This window comes from Sebastes umbrosus, chromosome 17 (assembly GCF_015220745.1).
Source record: "Sebastes umbrosus isolate fSebUmb1 chromosome 17, fSebUmb1.pri, whole genome shotgun sequence".
NCBI classification, from domain to species: Eukaryota; Metazoa; Chordata; class Actinopteri; order Perciformes; family Sebastidae; genus Sebastes; species Sebastes umbrosus.
The window spans coordinates 17,043,665-17,065,572 of NC_051285.1; the positions used below are offsets into that span (position 1 = coordinate 17,043,665).

General features: G+C 38.7%; 1 protein-coding gene and 1 long non-coding RNA gene across 3 annotated transcripts in view; both read right to left on the bottom strand.

The window, feature by feature from the left end:
- Positions 1-603, bottom strand: part of LOC119475607 — a 3,946-nt gene extending 3,343 nt beyond the window's left edge. The window contains exon 1 of one of the 2 annotated variants that reach the window (XR_005203831.1): positions 286-603. This is a non-coding gene — a long non-coding RNA (uncharacterized LOC119475607). The remainder of the gene's footprint in view (positions 1-285) is intronic. The other variant, XR_005203830.1, reaches the window with a different exon arrangement.
- A 3,077-nt stretch (positions 604-3,680) lies between these two features.
- sms (spermine synthase) lies at positions 3,681-14,118 on the bottom strand. Its single transcript, XM_037748468.1, has 11 exons — positions 13,905-14,118; positions 11,864-11,984; positions 10,863-10,950; positions 9,857-9,921; positions 9,563-9,738; positions 8,711-8,865; positions 8,467-8,556; positions 6,561-6,675; positions 6,359-6,438; positions 5,721-5,836; positions 3,681-4,869 (listed from the first exon to the last, which is right to left on the bottom strand). Exons 1-11 carry the CDS (start codon positions 13,948-13,950, stop codon positions 4,839-4,841), a joined length of 1,083 nt encoding a protein of 360 aa, XP_037604396.1. The 5' UTR covers positions 13,951-14,118; the 3' UTR covers positions 3,681-4,838.
- Between the last annotated feature and the right edge of the window lie 7,790 nt (positions 14,119-21,908).

Genomic DNA, 21,908 nt, shown 5'->3' on the forward strand with positions numbered 1-21,908 from the left:
TAGCTACCTGTGATTGGCCGAGGCTTTAGGAGGGAGGGGGTGGTTGGTCTTGTTGGTTTGGAGGTGTGTGAGGGAGACGAGAAGCGGGAGATGAAAAGTGAGTTGCTAATGCAGATAGCACGCTGTAAACTAGTTAGTTTTGTTGTTTTGGCGTTGGTTACGGCCTACAGTAACCAGAGTTCAAGCTGAGGAATAAAGTACCAGCGAAACCAGTTCCTGCCTCGTAGCTTCATTGACCAGGGTCGCTACAATACTTTGAAAACAAAGTTTAGCGTTAGCACTTACCTTGTTTGTATCTTAAGTGTCCTCACAATGAGAGGATGAGGGAACGATCAGCAAATGCGACTCAGCCGTTAAATATTTGAACTGTTGAGGGAAAAGGCGAGTCCGGTGTGCGGATCCGCCCGGTGTCAGCATTGAGTCTGCTGTGCACTCTCTGGAGGCGGGCCGGATCCGTGGCGCATAGCCGAAATGAGTCAGGGCGGATGTACACTGTCTACTGCTATCTGGAAGAACACCTTCATCTTTCCTATGAAATAACACTGCCATTCTCTCCCTGACTGATATCCAACTGGTTTAACTGTGCTGTGTTCCCTCCTTTCAATACTCCCTGCCCAAATATCCTGGTTGAACAGGAAATGGGCTCAACTCTGAGTCATCATTCCTACAGGATCTTGATCAGGACAAAATAATTTACCACAAAGTAATAAAAGTAATAAAGAGACCTCAAGATATGTGAATGAAAAAGGTTTCTATGGATACCCACGAGTCTCCCCTTTATGGACATGCCCACTTTTTTATTTATTTTTACCTTTATTTATACAATGGAGGTTCACTGAGAGCAATGCTCTCTCTCTTATGATAATCACATGCCGTTGGGGCAAGTCAGAGTCAAGTCAGCACACTGACACACTGACAGCTCTTGTTGCCTGTTGGGCTTCAGCTTGCCATGTTATGATTTGAGCATATTTCTTTATGCTAAATGCAACACCTGTGAGGGTTTATTGACAATATTTGTCATTGTTTTGTGTTATTTATTGATTTCCAATAATAAATATATACATATATTTGTATAAAGCAGCATATTTGCCCACTCCCATGTTGATAAGAGTATTAAATACTTGGCAAATCTCCCTTTAAGGTACATTTTGAACAGATAAAAATATTGTGCGATTCATTTGTGATTAATTGCAATTAGTCATGGACAATCATGCGATTAACCGTGATTAAACATTTTATTTGATTGACAGCCCTAATATTTATTTCAGACACAACGGGACAACGGCACCATACCACGCCGGCTTTGCTGTGATGCTGTGATGTGCGGCAAGCGCAGCTCAAACCACGCTGTGGTGTCGCAAGCAGCTCTCCTCCGCCGGAGAAAGACATTGGTGTAGCTCTATTACCGTCCGGGTGGAAACAGTTGGGCTTATGGCTTATACAGACGTAGGCAAAATCGTTGGTACCCTTCCGTTAAAGAAAGAAAAACCAACAATGGTCACTGAAATAACTTGAAACTGACAAAAGTAATAATAAATACAAATTCACTGAAAATTAACTAATGAAAATCAGATATTGCTTTTGAATTGTGGTTCAACAGAATCATTTTAAAAAACAAACTAATGAAACTGGCCTGGACAAAAATGATGGTACCCTTAACTTAATATTTAGTTGTACAACCTTTCGAGGCAATCACTTCAATCGAGTGATTTCTGTAACTCTCAATGAGACTTCTGCACCTGTCGACAGGTATTTTGGCCCACTCCTCGTGAGCAAACTGCTCTAGCTGTCTCAGGTTTGAAGGGTGCCTTCTCCGAATGCATGTTTCAGCTCCTTCCACAGATGTTCAATAGGATTTAGATCAGGGCTCATAGAAGGCCACTTCAGAATAGTCCAATATTTTGTTCTTAGCCATTCTTGGGTGTTTTTAGCTGTGTGTTTTGGGTCATTATCCTGTTTGAGGACCCATGACCTGCAACTGAGACCAAGCTTTCTGACACTGGGCAGCACATTTCGCTCCAGAATGCCTTGATTGTGTTCAGATTTCATTGTACCCTGCACAGATTCAAGACACCCTGTGCCAGATGCAGCAAAGCAGCCCCATAACATAACCTAGCCTCCTCCATGTTTCACATTAGGTACAGTGTTCTTTTCTTTGTATGCTTCATTTTTGCGTCTGTGAACATAGAGCTGATGTGACTTGCCAAAAAACTCCAGTTTTGTCTCATCTGTCCAAAGGACATTCTCCCAGAAGCTTTGTGGCTTGTCAATATGCATTTTGGCAAATTCCAGTCTCGCTTTTTTATGATTTGCGTCCTCCTCGGTTGTCTTCCATTAAGTCTACTTTGGCTCAAACAGCGACGGATGGTGCAATCTGACACTGATGTACCTTGACCTTGGAGTTCACCTCTAATCTCTTTGGAAGTTGTTCCAAATAGTCCCTTTAAAGGGACTGTTTGTAACTTTTTAAGCGTATAAATGTACCGGGTCGGGATCCCATGCGCGCTCGCCTGTGGCTGGAGTCACTGCTCCTCTGCCTGCTCTGCTGGGTAATTTAATCTGTAATAATCCATCATTTATTCGTTTAATATATTTTGTATTAATAATCTGAATCTGTAAAGTAACTAAAGTTATTTAATCAATGTAGTGGAGTAAAAAGTACAATATTTCCCTCTGAGATGTAGTGGAGTAGAAGTAGAAAGTATCAGAACATGGAAATACTCAAGTAAAGTACAAGTACCTCAAAATTGTACTTAAGTACAGTACTTGAGTAAATGTACTTAGTTACTTTCCACCACTGAGATAATGTTATACTGTTGTGTTTTTCTAAGCATTCTTTACTGCTCCTGTTGGAATAAAATAATTGTTGATTATTTAACTTCAAAGTAGTAATGTGTTTTTGATACCTTCACTTTTTTGCATTAAATCATACCGTGATGTTTGCTGAAATTGATTGGATGTGGCACAGCCCTACCTAGAAACATTTTCGACAGCCGCCACTGGTGGTGACATGTACATTTAAATGCAATAGACTGGGGGCGCTGTTTTGCTCTTTGCATTTTCATTTTCATTTTCAAATGGTTAGAAAAAATGCATTTGCATTGCACAAATGGAAAATTAGGCTACATTGTTTATATTGCATTTTCATTTTCAAATTTGATTTAACATTTGAATTTTGTCCTCTGTACAGCAAGTTAAGTCTTTGAAAATGAAACGTCAAATGCTGTTTTCATTTTCAAATTGTTAGAAAATTGCTTTTTCATTTTGATTTAAATATTGCTTGCATAAATTGAAAATCTGCTTACATTGTTTTTATTACATTTTCAAATTTGAATTAACATGTGAATATTGTCCACGGGATACAACTTTGAAAATTAAATGTCAAACAGCTTTACCATTTCCATTTTAATATGGTCATAGAACACCCATACAAGTATGTGAAAATGAAATGCTGATAGGATTATTGCATTTTAATTTTTACTCAAATAATACATACATAGTTGGAAATTATAATGCTATTGTGGAATTACATTTTCATGTTTATCATCATTATCATTTTAATATAGACCCCTATGGGCTTCTATAGTTTATATTGACATGCTTTCTTAAAATATTCCAAGCTCGTCCTTGATTATTATTCATCAAATCCATTTCTTTTGGAGAAAAAACAAAAGTCAAAACATTTTCCCCAAAAAACATTTTAATTGTAGAGGTCACAGAAAGTATCTCAAGTGGGACAGAACAGCATTTGGTGAAATTATATTGAATAAATAAATATAACTGTAAATGTAAAAGTCCCACAGGGTTGATCACGCGTAAACGTGCTGTGTATTGTGTATGCAAGCTACATTCACCGTCCTTTACATGCACCCAATACAGTCTTAAAAAACTTCAAATATATTGGAGAAACCAAAAGGTGCTAATAAAACATGACATAAAAACAGCACTAGCACAGACGTGGCATAAAAGTGGTGGAGTTGTTTCCCTTTTAAAACACATTTGGACTTAAACACGTCAGTCTCACTGGGCATGATCACATTGCGTTGATACAATCTGAAAGAATCAAATCACATTTAAGAGGCAGTAACAAAAACAGACCTTAAAAGCAACTCAGTTCAGCTGTGCTGAGCCTACACATTGGCCTATCAGCTGGCATGAGCTCATAACTCAAGAGTAAAGAACCTTAAAAAAAAAAAAAACTAAGGAAAACAAGAGAACACACGCCTGTTGTAAGGTGAGTTACACCACATTATCAGTGTATCAAATCACTGTTAAACATCTAACAGTTCCTCCAGAGTACATGCAAATGGACATTCCAAATCAAGTAACGCAAACGAAATACAACTGAGAAGTTGTAGCAAACGATGGAAAAACACAACTAAAACAGGAAGAAAGAGAAGGAAGATTAGGGTAGAATGGGGTTAATAGAGGTGGGAAAATAAAAACCACCATTGTACCCCTTAAGATGTGCTCAGACTGAATGTAAAGTCAATTTTCATCTTGATTTATTCACACTAACTTGACTGCTGGAGTGTTTTGCACTTCATGCTTATTAACTAAAAACAGGAAACTGCTGTACAGATATTAGCCGTAGCAAGTCAGCTGTATCTCACTGGGCATAGACTGCCACGAGTGTGTGGAACTAGTTTTGTTATATTTCTCCAGATCGACTTTTTTAAATTTTGAAGCCCACATAATAATGCATTTATCGAAACTTTGTCTTGCCTCTAATTTTCATGTCACGTTCAGTCTGAACACACCTTTAAGGCTACAGCAGAAATGGGAGGTGCATTCACATTCCAGCTGCTGGGGATTCAAGCAGAGAAATCTGGAGGTCTTTACTTCTTCCAAACGGAGTAGAAAACCCATCTGTCACGATAGAATTAAGGATTGTACAAAACAAAACACAGCATAACAACAATGCTGCGGGACCAGCTCTTACACCTGTAGTTTCTCACCAAAGTTCTTCTCTCAAATGTCTGTCGGAGTAGTGATTGTGCTCGTCATTGGCATGTAGTTAAAATGGCACCCAGGGACCAGTCCTGATTTTAGCAGGATTTCGATTTGAGGATGCTGATTGGCTAGATTTTATTTCATATGTTCATATATTGAATCTGCAATTGGCTAAACTCCTACACAGACCACCTCCTGTGGGCGATTTTTCCATCGCCCTAGAACTGAACTTCAGACATAGACGGGTTTCTTGTATACAAGGTGCGTGCACATGCAGGGGGCAAAACCGCTTTGGAAGCCGATGTAATCGCCGTGCTCGCCGTGGTGCCCGTAAATTAACCAAGAGGCCAACATGCGTAACCGGTCAAAAATGTTCTCTGTGGTTAACCGTTGACGTCCCTACACCGTGCCCATTCAGGGATGTATGTACAATTGATCTCAAATGATAATTCCAGTTTATCACAAATTGGCTCTCATTTCTATCTGTTATGATAATACTGTGCCTTTAGAGGATCAGACAGGTTGTAAAAAGCCAACAGATCACAACAATTAACTTGATGAGTACACAGTTATATTACCAATAGAAATAAGGGCCAAATCTACAAAAAAAAGATCAAAATTGTAATAAGACAGTGTTTGTGAATTACTGCACAGTAAATGGGATATGAAAACACATTTTTGTAAATTAATTAAATCAATGTGGTTTTTTTTTTTAGCTACATTACAACACTAGCATATCAAAAACCTTAGAACTGATTAAAGGATACTGCTCCAAGTAGGAGGGCACACACGTCACCTCTTTGGAGAACTCCACGGGACACGAGAGCTTTCTCAGCTGTTCCTCGTACAGATGCAGTGCCTCTGTCATGTTCTCAGAGTTACCCTGGGGACCAGTAGCAGAAAAAAATGTCACATGACACGCAAACTAGCTAATGGGTTTTTTTTGGGTTATAAATGGAAGTGGTATGTTCCAATGCTTAGCCACAATAAAATTAAAAATAACTTCTCCCCTTGTTAGCAGATTTCCCATTACATAAAAATGTCCTATTTTACAATTTGAAACTAAATTGTATTTTAAGATATGGACCATAACGCTTAGATCTAAGAATACTTTCATTCCTCCTATGAAATAACACTGCCATTCTCTCCCTGACTGATATCGAACTGGTTTAACTGTGCTGCTTTCCCTCCTTGCAATACTCCCTGCCCAGATATCCTGTTTCAACAGGAAATACATCAAATAAAGGAATCAAGATATTCCGAAAAAGCAGTTTCACTGGGATTTTAAAAGGTTGGTCTCAAGGATGCAGAAATTTTCAGTAAAATAGGTACTAAGGACAGATTGGAGCATCCCTTGTGTAATGACATAACATACTTAGCAGTTACTAAAAGGGACAAGACTCACCTGTGTTATATATTTCCCCGAGGGTCGCAGGACTTTCAATGACAGATCTAAGATGAGACGCAGGAACTCCCATGTAGAGTCTACAACAAGCAGATAAACAGGTTCAGACACAAGTTGAACAAGTTGAGCTGCATTTATGTAACATCACAGAGGGTGGTATATATGTACAAAAAATACACAGTATAAAAAATAATACAGAAACCTTCTTCTGGTTCCGTGGATATTGGGATTGCAGTCAGGTCATTAATGATGTAATCAAACGTCTTTTCTTCCTGGACATACTTCCTCAGCACAGGGACACAGTCCTCAACTAGTATCTGTAATGTAGGAGATGAGAATCCACAACTTTCTTCTCCAGATTCTTTCAATTGGAAAATATGCTTAATACATAACATGCTCTTGTCACAAAGTCAGTAAAATCTCAAACTGTCCCTGTGTTATCTCGTGCATGCACACGAGGACGATACAGTTTTACCAATGGTGTCACACTAATGGTGTTTTCCCACAAAGAGCGAAGCTAACTTTTCACATGGCATGATTACATACAAAGTCAATGCAAAGAGGCGAATGGACACAAATTCACGCCAGGCGACGCAGATGACTTTATCTTGAGTGTTAATGGAGAAGCTACGGCACTGATCGATCCCAACTCCATTCAGAAAACTAGCATTTTAAAAGTGGATTGCTTGTCATCTTGCGGACAGACCTGACAAAGCATGAATTCAGATTTTTTACAAATCAACGATATTATGTAGTTATTTCTACATTCTTCTGATCTGTTAATTGCAATTACATTACATCACAGCCCAGTCTGTTTATTTTGGGTTCATACCACAGTAGTGACGTGTGGCTTGCTAGATACAGTCAGTGCAATGGCACTCTATGTGAAAACAGCTCGGTGAAATTCACAGAGATCCGCTGGGTGATGTTATGAACCCAGACACGATGGCATTTGGTTTTCTGACATATCTGGGACTTTCACAACATGTACAAAGCAGCAGCAGTGGTTATTTCTTCCATGGTTGATGGCGGAAAGAAAAGTTGTTGTGATCAATGGAGACAACCCCCTTCTCCTGTCCTGCACGTCTAAAGTGAGTAACGCGAATGAAGACAAATGACCCTGGCAGTCCAACTCGTGCGAGTAAAGCGAGGCGAAAATTCGCTTCGCTCTTGGTCTGAATACAACATAAGGGTACTCTGATCAGGATTTTTGGGGCTGATCACCGATCGCTGGAAGCAGAATTGGCCGATCCGATCACAGTGTCTATTTGAAGCCATTTCTCCACGTCAACAAGCCATTCTGCTCCTTGAACGTGTGTCAGTCAACGTGTTCTGGAAGATTTCAATGTCCCAGACAAATGGGACAAATGGGACAAATGCGTAGGATTGTTTCTGACTCGTGTGATCCAAAGATTTCCAATAACTCCAGGGTGTTGTAAAGTCCAAAAGTTTAAATTTATTGAAAAAAGATAAATGTAATAATTTCCAAAATTCACGTTTTTATCCAACGAAATATTCTGCTTCAATCCATATTTGTTGGCCTTTCAAAAACAATATTTTCAATGTGGTTAAAAAAAAAGTTTGCTCTCCCACTTGTCGCGACGTACACAAAGGGAGGCACACACTTAAAGAGTGAATTATTATTATTATTATTATATTATTAGAGGGAATTATCCCCGAGCCAGCGACAGGCCCGTGCACACACGTGTGTTCAGCTGTGTCACTCTCAGAGTGAATTAGCAAAAAAGCAGGCGAGAAAGGCAAATTAGTATTGAAAACGTTTCAATTCAGAATCGCCGCTTCATCTGATCGACTCTTCTGATCAGCCTCAACAAATATCGGCCGATAATGATCGGTAGCCGATTGATTGGAGCACCCTTATGTCACACTGATCAACAGGTGGTGGTACCAGCAATAAGATGCTGCAATGCGCCAACAAATACAGGGAAGAAGACTGCAAGATAGTAAACATGGATGTAAACAATGCTGGATTTAGGAAATGCACTCGACACGTTTGACACGCAGATACCACTTATTCAGGTGCACCAATCACCAGTGAAGAAACAAAGATTTTATGGCAGTAACATGAATATTCATTCAGCACTCACTTGGTAACAGTCTCCCTTCAGGTTGTCGAGGATATCGCCACAAGTTCCTCTCATGTACTTTTTGCATGCGTCTATCACCTTCTGGTCAATGTACACATTTGTAAAGGAAAGATCGTTCAGGTGCAGACGTACAATTATATGTATCAGTAAAATGCTGTGAGAGAAAACTACATTGCCCTAGGGGCAAATCAAAGTCACAATACAGGAATAAAAAGGTTAAGCACAACAGACACATAAAGGATATATCCAACATGGTGATCATCTTTGGCTTTTGTTTGACCATCTCAAAAAGGATGCCTCCATCACCTCCTCCTAATATCAGCACCTCTTTTCCAGCATAATTCTCTCTTCCGTTACCCATGATGGCCTGGGTGTAGGGCAAATCACTCTCTGCCAGATCTGCAAAGTAATTTAATCATTTACACACTAAAATAATTGATAAATTCTTATAAATAATACAAACTTGCACAATAGTCGCCATCAGATTACCTGATGCAGGTTTAATCTAGTACATTACACTTTTATGTTGATTAAAGGAGACATATGCTAATTTTCAGGTTCATACTTGTATTTTGAGGTTCCTACTATAACATGTTCACAATTTAATGTTAAAAAACACATTCTTTTTTTCATACCGTCTGTCTGAATATACCTGTATACACCCTCTGTCTGAAACGCTCCGTTTTAGTAATGAGATAACTTCCAGGATTAACGTACTTATTTTACCTAAAATCATGATGTTTTCCTAAACCTAACCAAGTAGTTTTTGTGCCTAAACCTAACCGAACTGCGACCGTTTCAAGGGTGTGTCATGTAGTAGGCATGTCCTGTAGTATTGTGGACCCACAGATAGACCTACGTGGGGTGTGTCAACTACAGTTTAGCAGAACTTCTACCGGTGACTGTATAGTTGTGACATCACAAAAAGACATAAAAAAACAACTAAAAAATAACTGACCCGCCCTTTAACACACACTAACGGTGTACTTAAAAAATACATTATTTATTCAGCATCAATTTGATGGAGCCAAACTGACTGGATCTTGTGTCTCAAAATGACAAACATGCTATGAATTGTCGTGTTATATACACTTACTTAAGTCATCATCGAGTACTAGAACATTTCCATACTGGTGTGAGTGCAATATCTTTATGTTTTGGTATTCAGAATCTTCTTCATACACCAACTGGTCCATGTCGTACTCAACCATTCTGTCGTCAGTTGTGGGCCAGTATCGGTCAACTTCTGCACCTCGTACGAGGGCTGGAAGCCTTGGGGTGAATAGTGAACAATACAATCAATCAATATTACTTCAACATGCAACCTGCATGAAATATGGCCAACGCCTTTCTATAACATGAGCAAAGCCATGAGCCTCCAGACACTTACCTTTTAATCCTTGTAATATTGCCATTTAAGATAATCTTTAGCTTTGTTTCCAGTGCATTTAAAAGCTGTGGAGGAATAGACTGAGTCAGAAACACCATAAAAGCCGAAGTGCACAACAATTTTCGTCAACCAGTGGGATACTTTAGTGCAGTGTTTCTCAACCTTTTTTGAGTTGTAACCCAACCGGAATAAAGAGGTTGGTGTTTGCACCCCCCTTTAGTTTTGTTTGGTTTGAACTGCCAGCTCCTAGGTGTTGTCAAATGTGCTCCAGGCACTGAAGATTTTTGATACGTTCCATGACTTTTTCTCTCTTCCTTACCCGCCGGAAATCCCCGGCAGAAACTCATGTGCAAGTACACTTTAACTCTCACAAACACACTCAATAAAATCTATTCTGAGGCTAATAATATCACTGGTACTGGAGATGTAATGAAGAAAACATTCTAAAATATATCATTCTACTTTTTAATATCTGGCGACCCCCAGAAATTATCATGCGACCCCCAGATTCAGAACCACTGCTTTGGAGGGGCCCAACACCTACTGTAGGTTGGGAACCACTGTTCAAGAGGACTGCCAAATATGCGGTCTATGGGAAGGTGCATGTTTGTGCACCTGAGGTATGTATACAACATGTACAGGCAATAATCTTGTGTGTTAAGGTCTTAATGTTAAATGCTATGCTGTTCTTACTTTCATTGTGTCCTTGCAATATTTTTTGGCACCGATTTTATGTCTCCAGGAAATACTGTACAAGGAGGTTTACAGTACAGTGAATTTCATGAGTGATAAAAGAGAAGTTATTACATCACATGACCAGGGTCCTTATTTTAGCTGGTGAGTGATGCAAATCTAGCAGCCACTTGTATATTTTACCAGCATTTGGCTCATGGTTGGTGGTAATATCGAACCCTGCACATGACATGCTGCACTGTGGGACTTCCTGTGTATTTTGACCTCTAGGTACTGGATAAAGTATTGTGTATTTATTGTTTAAATCACCTACATTGTCTACTTGTGCAATGTTATCCTCTTCATAACATTGCAGATCAATGGTGACCAACCCACGGGAGTGCACACGCAAAATAGCAAGCCTGAGAAATGAAGTGGTAAAGATAAAGAGATGGACAAAAAGCAATAAAGAGATTAAAAACATTTTATTATACTAAACTGACCCAACATTTCACAATAGAAAGCACCAATAAATCCACTACACCACACCTGCAGCATAATCCACCTCTCTGCTGACCATCAGTGTGCTCAGAGTGTATACCAAACAGTCTTAATTTCACAGATATGGATGAATACATTTGCTTCTGCGTCATACCATCAAACCTGTCCCAGAAGTAGAGTATTTAGCTATTTGGAATATACTGAGCATTCCGACGGACCGCAGACTGCAAGAGTGGTGCGACAAGTTTCTGTGGCACTTTTTTTTCCCATTGTAAAAACTTGTCACCACTTGAATCCAAACTGTCATGCATATTTTTAATGATAGTTGAAAATCATATCCAGTACTGTAACTGTACTGAACCAATAACTGTAGTCTTAGTGAGGGATTTTTACTCATAAAAAAAGATATCATAACAACGGGATCAACCCCACCCCTTCTTTTATCTTAGGAGTGCAAGATATGTAAATCTAGCCTAAACTCATCCAGCAAGGCTCTCACAGCTAAATGTCATTGTATATGACACACCAAAAACTACCAAGTAAAGACAAACACTACAGGGTTCTAAATGGAAAAAGATAGGACAATGAAGACAATTTCGAGAGGGTAAGCTAATTAAAAGTACCTCCCTTCTCAAATATTTACATTAAAACATTCAAATGAATTAATTGTAATATATTATTTTATTTGTAAGTCTAATATGCAACTAATATTATGTAATAAACTACAGGACTTGTTTAAAAAAAATCCCTGCATCTGTAACACAGACCAAAGAAAACGCAAAGCTTTTGTTTGTCAAAAAAAATAATGTGGAAAGCAAAAAATGTTGTTCTTACCGGCCATTCTTGCCTACAAAAGTACCAAGGTATCCATGCCCATTTGTTTCATGGACAGTCTCTGTCATTTCCTGCTCATGAAATATGGACAGTAGATCAGGAACTGTCGAAGCAGAGTCAACTGGGAAAAGAGAGGTTGGAACAGTGAAAAAAAAATAATAGTAATAACAATTACTTCATAACTAATGATAATTTCCCCCCCTTTATACGTTATCTGCATCAGTGGTGAAACAAGTACTCAGACCCTTTATATACAAGTAGCAACAGTGACAATGAAAAAAACGCTCTATTACAAGTAAAAGTCCATTCATAGTAATGCTTAAGTAAAAGTACAGAAGTATTATTAAAACTTTACTTTTGTATGTGTGTAAAAGTTCTCCTTATGCAGGTAGAATGGCCCCTGTTAGTGTCATATCATTATACTGCTGGATTATCACTAAATTATTAGCGATAGATTAACATGTAAGCAGCATTTGGGTGTAGCTTGTCAAGGTTGAGCTAATTCTAACTATTGTATTTACAGTTTGGTAGTTTAAGGTACATAAAACAAAGCATTGTATATTATATGCTGATATAATATATACACATTTTAAAATCTTAATGTGTAATGTAACAACTAATTCTAGCTGTCAAATAAATGTCTTGGAGTAAAATGTACAATATTTCCCTCAAAAATGCAGTGGAGTACAAGTATAGAGTAGCAATAGATGAAAATATTCTAATACCTCAGAACTATACTTAAGTACAATACTTGAATAAATACTTAGTTACAATATGTACAACTGATCAGCATTAAAAAATATATGTATTAATAAGATAAGTGGGATTCCAAAGCTCCTCTGTTCAGAAGAAAAGTTAGCCAGGACTGATTATTTCCATTTTTTGCTGCTTTATACTTCTTCTCCACTTTATTTCAGATGGAAAAAGGTATGTACTTTTTCTCCACTAAATTTATGTAACAGTTAGTTATTACTTAATTTTCAGATTAAGATTTAACATACACAACATATATAAATTATGATGGATTGTTAAAGATTAAACTATCCAACAGGGTATATGAAGCAGTTCAAATTAGCCAGATATTTGAATACATTCAAATAGATTTAAATGGAGTATTTTTGTAATGTGATATTGAATATGCATCCATCATGCAATTCAAAACCTAGATGTATTTCATTTTATATTAAAATAAGATAAGATATTCCTTTATTAGTCCCGTAGTGGGGAAATTTGCAGTGTACAGCAGCAAAGGGGATAGTGCAAAAAACAAGATGCATCAGCTAACACAGTAAAAAAGAGCTGAACAAAGTGTAAGAAAATATGAACCATTAAAATAGAAGGAAGTATAAAAATAGGAGCAGTATATACAGTATTGACAATAAACAGACTTAAGAAAATTGCACAAGTGGAAAATGATATTGCACAGTGAGAATGAATGAATGAATGAAATTCCACATGAAAATATCAGGTTTTTATTAAGCCACATACTTCATAATTGGTGCCTAAAGTAACACTTCCTGTAGTTGCTATTTTTAGACAAGTAGGTTAATGCTGGTCTAAGTGCGGGTTAACAGTTCGGTCACACAGAGACTGGCTGTTTGACTTGAACCGGTCTTTACGGTTTGTTAAACTCTCAACACATAAAAACTACAAAAATGGCTGAAAATGCACCGTTTCCTGTGCGACAGCGTTGGCTTGAACATACTTTATTCACAATGGGGTATTGAGCCCCGAGCAGCCTCTATCCACAGCAACGAGACTCAATAGACGTCAACTTAAAACAAAAAACAATGTAACGTCTAACACACGACCATGCAAATGTCATTACAAATATAGATTTTACCTACAATAACTTTGAGCTTTTAAACCCAACTAGTCTAAAAACATTATGCCATTATCAGCCCTGTTTGATCCCGATCAATACAGCGTTAGTGTTCTGAAGGACAGTGACAGACTAGCAGGTATTAGCATGCCAGCTAGCTAGCATGGTGCAGTGGCTGGAACCCCATGCTGTAACCTCAATCAACTGCGCTTATTTTACCTGCTGTAGAGAGCTTGAAGTCGAGAGTATAATGTCGCAGTGCCATGTCTGAGTGCAACCGTCATCCATGCCTGGGAATAGGCAGGCTGCGAGTATTTATGTGCAGTGAGACAGAGGGAGGGCCCTGCTACCACTGCTGCTGCTACTATCACTGCCCACTACAGCAAACCAGACCAGGCAGCCACTGGAGTGATGCGGTGACACAGCAGAGAGTACAAAAACGATACGAGAGAGAAATCTTCCTCCGTTGGCTTTGGCACCGGCGCACAACGCGAAACGAATATTTTGCAGTTCAAAGACGAGGTTAAATAATTTATCTTTGATTCAACATTACATTCACTTATTTAATTGTATTTTAATAATAATAAGATACAAGAGCCACTCATGGTTTGTATTTCTTTAGTATATGCTACATTCTGAAAACGACCATTTAGTTTTTTTTCAATGTTGTTCATCTTTGTGTCCAAAAACAGGGAAACGTGTGTAGGCTACAACACGCACGTTTTTGTTTCTTAATGTTTTATGAAGATGCAAAAACAACACTTTGATTTTAAATCGCCAATATTTGCTTTATCCCATCCCTTAAATAATTTCACTCAATACCACCCTACAACTTAATTGCATAGCCTATATACAAATAGGGGGATGGTAAAACGAACTGAAGGTGCACATAAGCACCATATTATGTGGAAGAATGTCACTCAGTCAACACTATATTCAAAATGACAGCAGAGGAGTTAACGCAGTATTTTCTCACAGACAACCATATGAACACACCTTAGCCTAGAGCAGGGGTTCTCAACCTTTTGCAACTTGAAAAGCCTGAAGCCTTTTCCTTAAGAAATATTCTTTTGGCTTCTCGACACATCCTGGGTGCTTTGTGTTTAAGTGTCTCTGGAGCTTCGATGGTTTTAGCGCCTCATTTGACAAGATTTCTCCACATTTAACACATTGTGCCTTGGGCTCAGCATCACTGCCTGCCATTACGAATCCAAATTTAATGTATTCAGGTTCTTATTTCCTCACCACACGCTTTTGCAGCTTTTACTGGCGCAGGGTTGTCTCCCACATCACTTTTTCGCTTTAAAAACCGATTCATTTTGTGTCACTGCATCCGAGAACGTTAGCTAGCTAACAGTGGCAAACACGTTTGTCTCTACCTGATGATGTTTGGTGTTTTACACAAGGCCTATTGAAGGAGGTTGGGTCATACTTAATCAACACGTCTTCGGGGTACCGCACATGCGCAGTAATATCTGCTCTGCACTCGCCGAAATTGAGCCGATCGCAACGCACGACCGCAGCTCCAGTTACACTGCGCATGTGTTATACCCAATACAAGACCCGTGTCCGCCCGTGTCCACCCGTGTCTTAGCCTCCTTCAATAGGCTTTGGTTTTACGGCAGCTGGCATTTTACCTCCTTTAGGTTTTACCTGTTCACTTTGCTAAATAATAATAAAAAAATAATCTAGTACCACTGCCTCCGCGGCCCACTAGATGGCGCTCTGAGGCCCACCGGTGGGCCGCGGCCCACTGGTTGAGAATGGCTGGCCTAGAGGGACAGAGAGGGGTGAGAGGGGAATGCTTCAGGTAGGTTCAGATTTCAAAAGTAGTATACAGAATACAGTCTACACCTTCTTACCAAAAATAAGTTTATTCAAGTGTGCTATTAGTTTACTTCATTTAAACTAAAAATAAGAGAGTGTATTTTCATAAACTAAAAAGCGGATTACAAGTTTATAACTAGTAAACTAACAGTATATCTATAAGTTCGCTTATAGTTCACTTCATAGTATAGTTGATTTATGAAATATAACTTAGATGTAAACTAGTTGTGTACTCAAAGATTAATATTCTTACACTTAAAAGTATACTTTTATAAATTAAAAGTGGGCCAAAAAAGTGTTGAAGTAGTATACTTACAAGTATATTAGTACATTGATATTAGTATACTTACTACATAAAGTATACTTGGGGGTTGGTCGTTCCACTTTGGAGGGACCAAGACTCATAGTGATTTTTTTAAAGGTCTATGTCCCTAGTGTTGGAAAATGTCTGATAGCATTGCAGCAATGATAGCTATGTGCTATCACTCCTTTTTTCATCCCTCCATCATTCAAATTTTTCCATCTTTTTTTGCCATTTTACACATAGATCCAGTATAAATGAGGGTAACCAACGCACAATATCATGAAGTCATATATCATTGTAAAGTTTAGACTATAATCTATCCACCAGTCACACTGTCATCACACTGAAGTCAAGAGAATTTGACCTTTGACCTCTAATGCTGCAATGGGGCAAATTCTGAATGCCACTCCCAATGCCCTTATAACTAACTTCATATATATCTGATATGCCCATGGATAGTTCCAGCATAAAGAGCACAAAAACAGCTTTAAAATTATATATTACATGAATTACAACAATAACAACATTTCGTATCAGAATAAACGTAACTTTGTGCAGTTTGTATCTGATGGAATGTTCAGAACTTTGCATTGGATTCTGTTATTGGGGCAGTTGTAAATGGCTTTCTTAGCAGCAGAAACACAAAATAATACAAAAAATCAAAAAACTGTACTAAGAAATTAATTCTCTATACATTATTTTATGTTTTCCCACTCTTACCTCATTGTCAATATAAACATGTTACAACTGATGAGGCCCCGATTCAGTAGCAATGGGTTATATTTCAGGTGATATGTGAAAATGATGTTCACTTTGTCATAAAGGCATGAAACTTGGTACACTTGAACAGTTTGGAGCCCTGAACATTTCCAGATATGGAGCCATCGCAAAAACGCCTCATGGCAGCCATGGCGGCCATTTTACTTTCCACCATAACCAAATTATGTATTTTGCATCATATCTCCTTAACCAAGCATGATAACACAGACAAGTTGAAGTCCACCGCTATGTTTTGATGGTCAACCTTTACAATGATACCATTTACATCATAAACTGTTCAGGTGAATAGTTCATGGTGAATTCAGTGATGTTGTATTAAGCAAATCACAATGTCTGAAAACCTAGGCTAGACTATAATATCATGTCTGTTATGTGCATGTATGTTGTATAGAGTTTTAAAAGCTTACTCATTTTGTTCATTAACCCTGACAATACAGTGACTGTACAGAGTAGAATAATATTCAATATGACCTTAACAACTTGAAGCTCAAAAAAAAATGTGTCAAACACAAAAGATGAAAGATACATCCTGCAGATGTGCTGGGATGCATCATCAGTGATGGAACCTGGGGTCATCGGGTGTTTTGGGTCTTTCAGCATCAGACACCCTCGCCCAGGCGACCCAACCAGGGTTGATCACACCCCAGCTTGCATTTCAGCAGCAGTCGCCCGGGATCTAGTCTCTTGATCCAAAGTCAGTCTAGTGTCTTTCTCTGCAGCTTCAGTAATGGATCTGATGGCTTTCCTCTATGTATGGCCTCGCTGGTGATGCCCATTGCCCAGTGCCCAAATGTTTTGCAGAGTGAATGGCCTGCAAATCCTCGGCAACCCAGCCCATGCACCTCCACAGGTCACAGCGAGTTAGCCAGGCTTGCCTTCTACATTCTTCCACAGGCTCCTGGTACTTGGTCTCACTTCCTCTCATTGGCCTCATCCATACGCTCTTCCCAGGGCACTGTGAGTTCCAGAATGATCAGTTACTTGGTAGACTCTGAAATGATGATCATGTCTGGTTGAAGCCGTGTTGATGTTATACAGGCTGGGAACTCCATCTACTTGCCCAAGTCCACTTCCAGTTGCCAGTCAGTGGCAGTGGTGAGGAGACCAGACTTTGCTCTTGGTTGTAGGTGGGGCTTCTCTCCGGCTCTGAGGAATGTGATGGTCTTTGGCTGGTGTTGATGGCTGTGGCTACACTCTCATCGACTGTGTTAAGCACTTGGTCATGGCGGCAGTGATAGTGTTAAGGTTTGCTGGACTTGGTAGGACATCATAGACAGCTTGGACTAAGAACCTGATTTGATGGAAGTCTGCTTGCCAGATATTTGACCAGGTGATCTTTCGTTGCAATGCTCTTTCCCATCTAGTCCATGCTCCTTGCTGTCCTATCCCTACCATCCTGCTGACTCATACCGACACTTCCTCCTGAACGAGATTTTGCCACTCTTTCCCCTGAACGAAGTAACATATGCCTGCACGCCCCGTTGCTATGGACCCCACTATTGCTTCAGCCGTGACTCAGCCACCTCCAGTGCTTTGTCGACTCTCCTGCCTGTTTGGACTTGGATGCCGGCAGATGCCACTTTTGGATCTCAAGGCTCTCTGTACTGGAGAGCTTCCCTTGCCTGTGACACAATGAACTCTTCAGCGAGGCCACTAATTGGGAGCTACAGGATGTTACTGGTGTCAAGCAAGGCAGCACTGCTCATACAGGGTAGATCTTTAGGGTGGCCGTAAAATTGAAAAAACATGAAGCAGTACCATATAGGCTGCCCTACATGCTAGAAATATTTCTGCGTGCTGGTGCCCAACCGCATGCAGCTGGTGTCCTTTTTATTTTTTTCACCCCTGCCCCTCGGAGTCCACCATTGCGCTCTACAATTGAAATTATCTCTTCTGGAATGCTTTTTGGAGCCTTTGACAGAGCCAAGAAGGTCTCTGTTGCCATATCATAAGCATTGCAGGTATCCCATATGCAGATGCTGTTTCACATCCAGTGAAGGTATGGAACAGAGGAAGGGCCTTGGATTTGTCAGGACTCAGAGAATTCGCAATCTCACCAGCAGTAGGGGTGTAACAATTCATCTACTACATCGATGTATCGATTTATCTTCCTACGATTCAACTATCGATAGGTATTCGGCAAGTTGTCCTTCACGGGAGACGTACTGTATATCGATTTAAAATTGTTTTGCAAGGTAAATAATCTATTGTATCGATACTAACAATTTGCACCTTGTATTTAAGCATGACAAACGTCATATGGATGTATATTTTGGCAGTCTAAATAGTAAAGAAATGGTTCACGCTCCCTGTGTATAACGTCATTGACATGCGCCAGCAGAGCATCTCAGAAAGACAACAACAAAACAAAGCATAGCTGATGGCGAGGAAGAGCCAGACAAGTGAGAGATTTTCAAGCTGCGTGTAAGGTCCAGTGTGTGCAAACATTTAGGTTTTGACAAAAAGGGAGATGTCCTTGATAAATCATTCGCTGTTCGCAGAATATGCAAAGGCCAGATAAAATACAACGGCAACACGACCAATCTTTCCACGCACCTACTGAGACGCCATGCACTTTATTTTTTGTTAAATATTAATGCTCTACCATTTATATTGGAAATGAGAACAGAAGCAGGTGGTTAAACCACTGTTCATTCGACCTGAAGAGAAGTTGGCTGCACTTTATTTTTTATTGAATATTATTGCTCTAACTTTTGCTTTGAAAATGAGAACGGAAGCAGCAGGTTAAACCTGAATAGAAGTTAGTTTATTTAATTTTTTGTTAAATATTGCACTGCCTTGTATCTTGTGAACTGAAGCAGTGGGTCGTTGTACTTTTTATTAATTTCAAATAAAAGGTGTATGTATTTGCCATTAATCGTTATTTACTTGTTTATATCCATAACTAAATTATCCCTGATTCCCTTACAAGAACAACTTTGAGGAATCCTGACCTGAACTGTCCAGTATCCAACTATTTATTTAAGTCACACATATTGAATTTTTGGCAAAAAATAATTGTATAATTGTACTATTACTATTGTAATAATTGTATCAATTTCAAGTCATTGAATCGTATCGTATGGCTCTAGATGAGCCAAATATCTCCCCCCCTCCCCCACTGTTAGGGACAAACACTTGAGGTGGCACCAGATATCTCCAGCAGACTGGATTTGGATGGACCCAAGCGATTGGAGGATTGCTTATTACATCACTGAATTCACCATGAACTATTCACCTGAACAGTTTATGATCAAAACATAGCGGTGGACATCAACTTGTCTGTGTTATAATGTTTGGTTAAGGAGATATGATGCAAAATACATAACTTTGTTATGGTGGAAAGTAAAATTGCATGGCTGCAATGAGGCGTTTTTTGCAATGGCTCCATATCTGGAAATGTTCAGGGCTCCAAACTGTTCAAGTGTACCAAGTTTCATGTCTTTATGACAAAGTGAACATCATTTTCACATATCACCTGGAATATAACCCATTGCTACTGAATCGGGGCCTCATCAGTTGTAACATGTTTATATTGACAATGAGGTAAGAGTGGGAAAACATAAAATAATGTATAGAGAATTAATTTCTTAGTACAGTTTTTTGATTTTTTTGTATTATTTTGTGTTTCTGCTGCTAAGAAAGCCATTTACAACTGCCCCAATAACAGAATCCAATGCAAAGTTCTGAACATTCCATCAGATACAAACTGCACAAAGTTACGTTTATTCTGATACGAAATGTTGTTATTGTTGTAATTCATGTAATATATAATTTTAAAGCTGTTTTTGTGCTCTTTATGCTGGAACTATCCATGGGCATATCAGATGTATATGAAGTTAGTTATAAGGGCATTTGGAGTGGCATTCAGAATTTGCCCCATTGCAGCATTAGAGGTCAAAGATCAAATTCTCTTGACCTCGGTGTGATGACAATGTGACTGATGGACAGATTATAGTCTTAGCTTTACAATGATATATGACTTCATGATATTGTGTGTTGGTTACCCTCTTTTATACTGGATCTATGTGTAAAATGGCGAAAAAAAAATGGAAAAATTTGAATGATGGAGGGATGAAAAAAGGAGTGATAGCACATAGAAAGTTACCATTGCTGCAATCCTATCATGCATTTTCAAACACTAGGGACATAGACCTTTAAAAAAATCACTATGAGACTTGATCCCTCCAAAGTGGCACGATGGCCAAATTTTGATGAAACAGTAGCTGTGTGGTATACATAACACAGTTTCACACCCACATCTCACTAAAGTCACTGCAGTCATTAGTAAATGATTTATGTGTGCAATAAAATATGAAAAAGTATGAAGAAAAGCAATTAAAATTGACTAATTTCCACATGTCACCTTTATTCATATAAGTGTAATGGGCTCAAATAGACATAGCATTAATCTGCTTTTAACCTAACATAGATATAAGCACAGTAACAGCTGGATATTTGAAAGAAACACAGTACATGCACAAAAGTGGATGATGCTGAGATTCGGAGCAACCTTAGGGGGTAATTTGTCCACAGTCAGAGGCTAACTGCAACTAAATAAAAAATCTGATACAGATCTATTTTCATTCATTCAAGGTTATAAAATAAGCATAAGATGAAAAAGTAATTATTGCGCCAATTGGCAAATAGGTTAATATAAGTACACAATTATTTTTTAATTATTATCACATACCACAACATACAGTAGGTGTTACAGTATTTACTAAATAATAAAAAATCACAGAGTGAATGAAATGTTTTACTTTGCCTCACTTAACGTTTTACAAGTTATACTCGTGGGCACGCTCAAATGTTACAAAATCTTCTGAGAATTAAAATGTTCTCAAGTAGGCTATATATCACACCCTTATCAGAGATTCAGACCGAAATCAGCCCTGCGTTCAAACAACACTGCGTTGGAAGGGGCGTGTTAGTTACCGATGAGACAAAGATGAAATACGATCCAGGAAGTACAGTTGGAGTAACACATTAATACGTTCAAAGTAGGGCTGTCAATCGGTTAAAATAGTTAATCGCAAATTAATTGCGCATTTTTCTGTTTTGTACTGTAAAGAGAGATTTGTCATGTATTTAATACTCTTATCAACATGGGAGTGGGCAAATATGCTTGCTTTATGCAAATGTATGTATATTTATTATTGGAAATCAATTAACAACACAAAACAATGACACATATTGTCCAGAAACCCTCACAGGTACTGCATTTAGCATAAAAAATATGCTCAAATCATAACATGGCAAACTCAAGCCCAACAGGCAACAACAACTGTCACTGTGTCAGTGTGCTGACT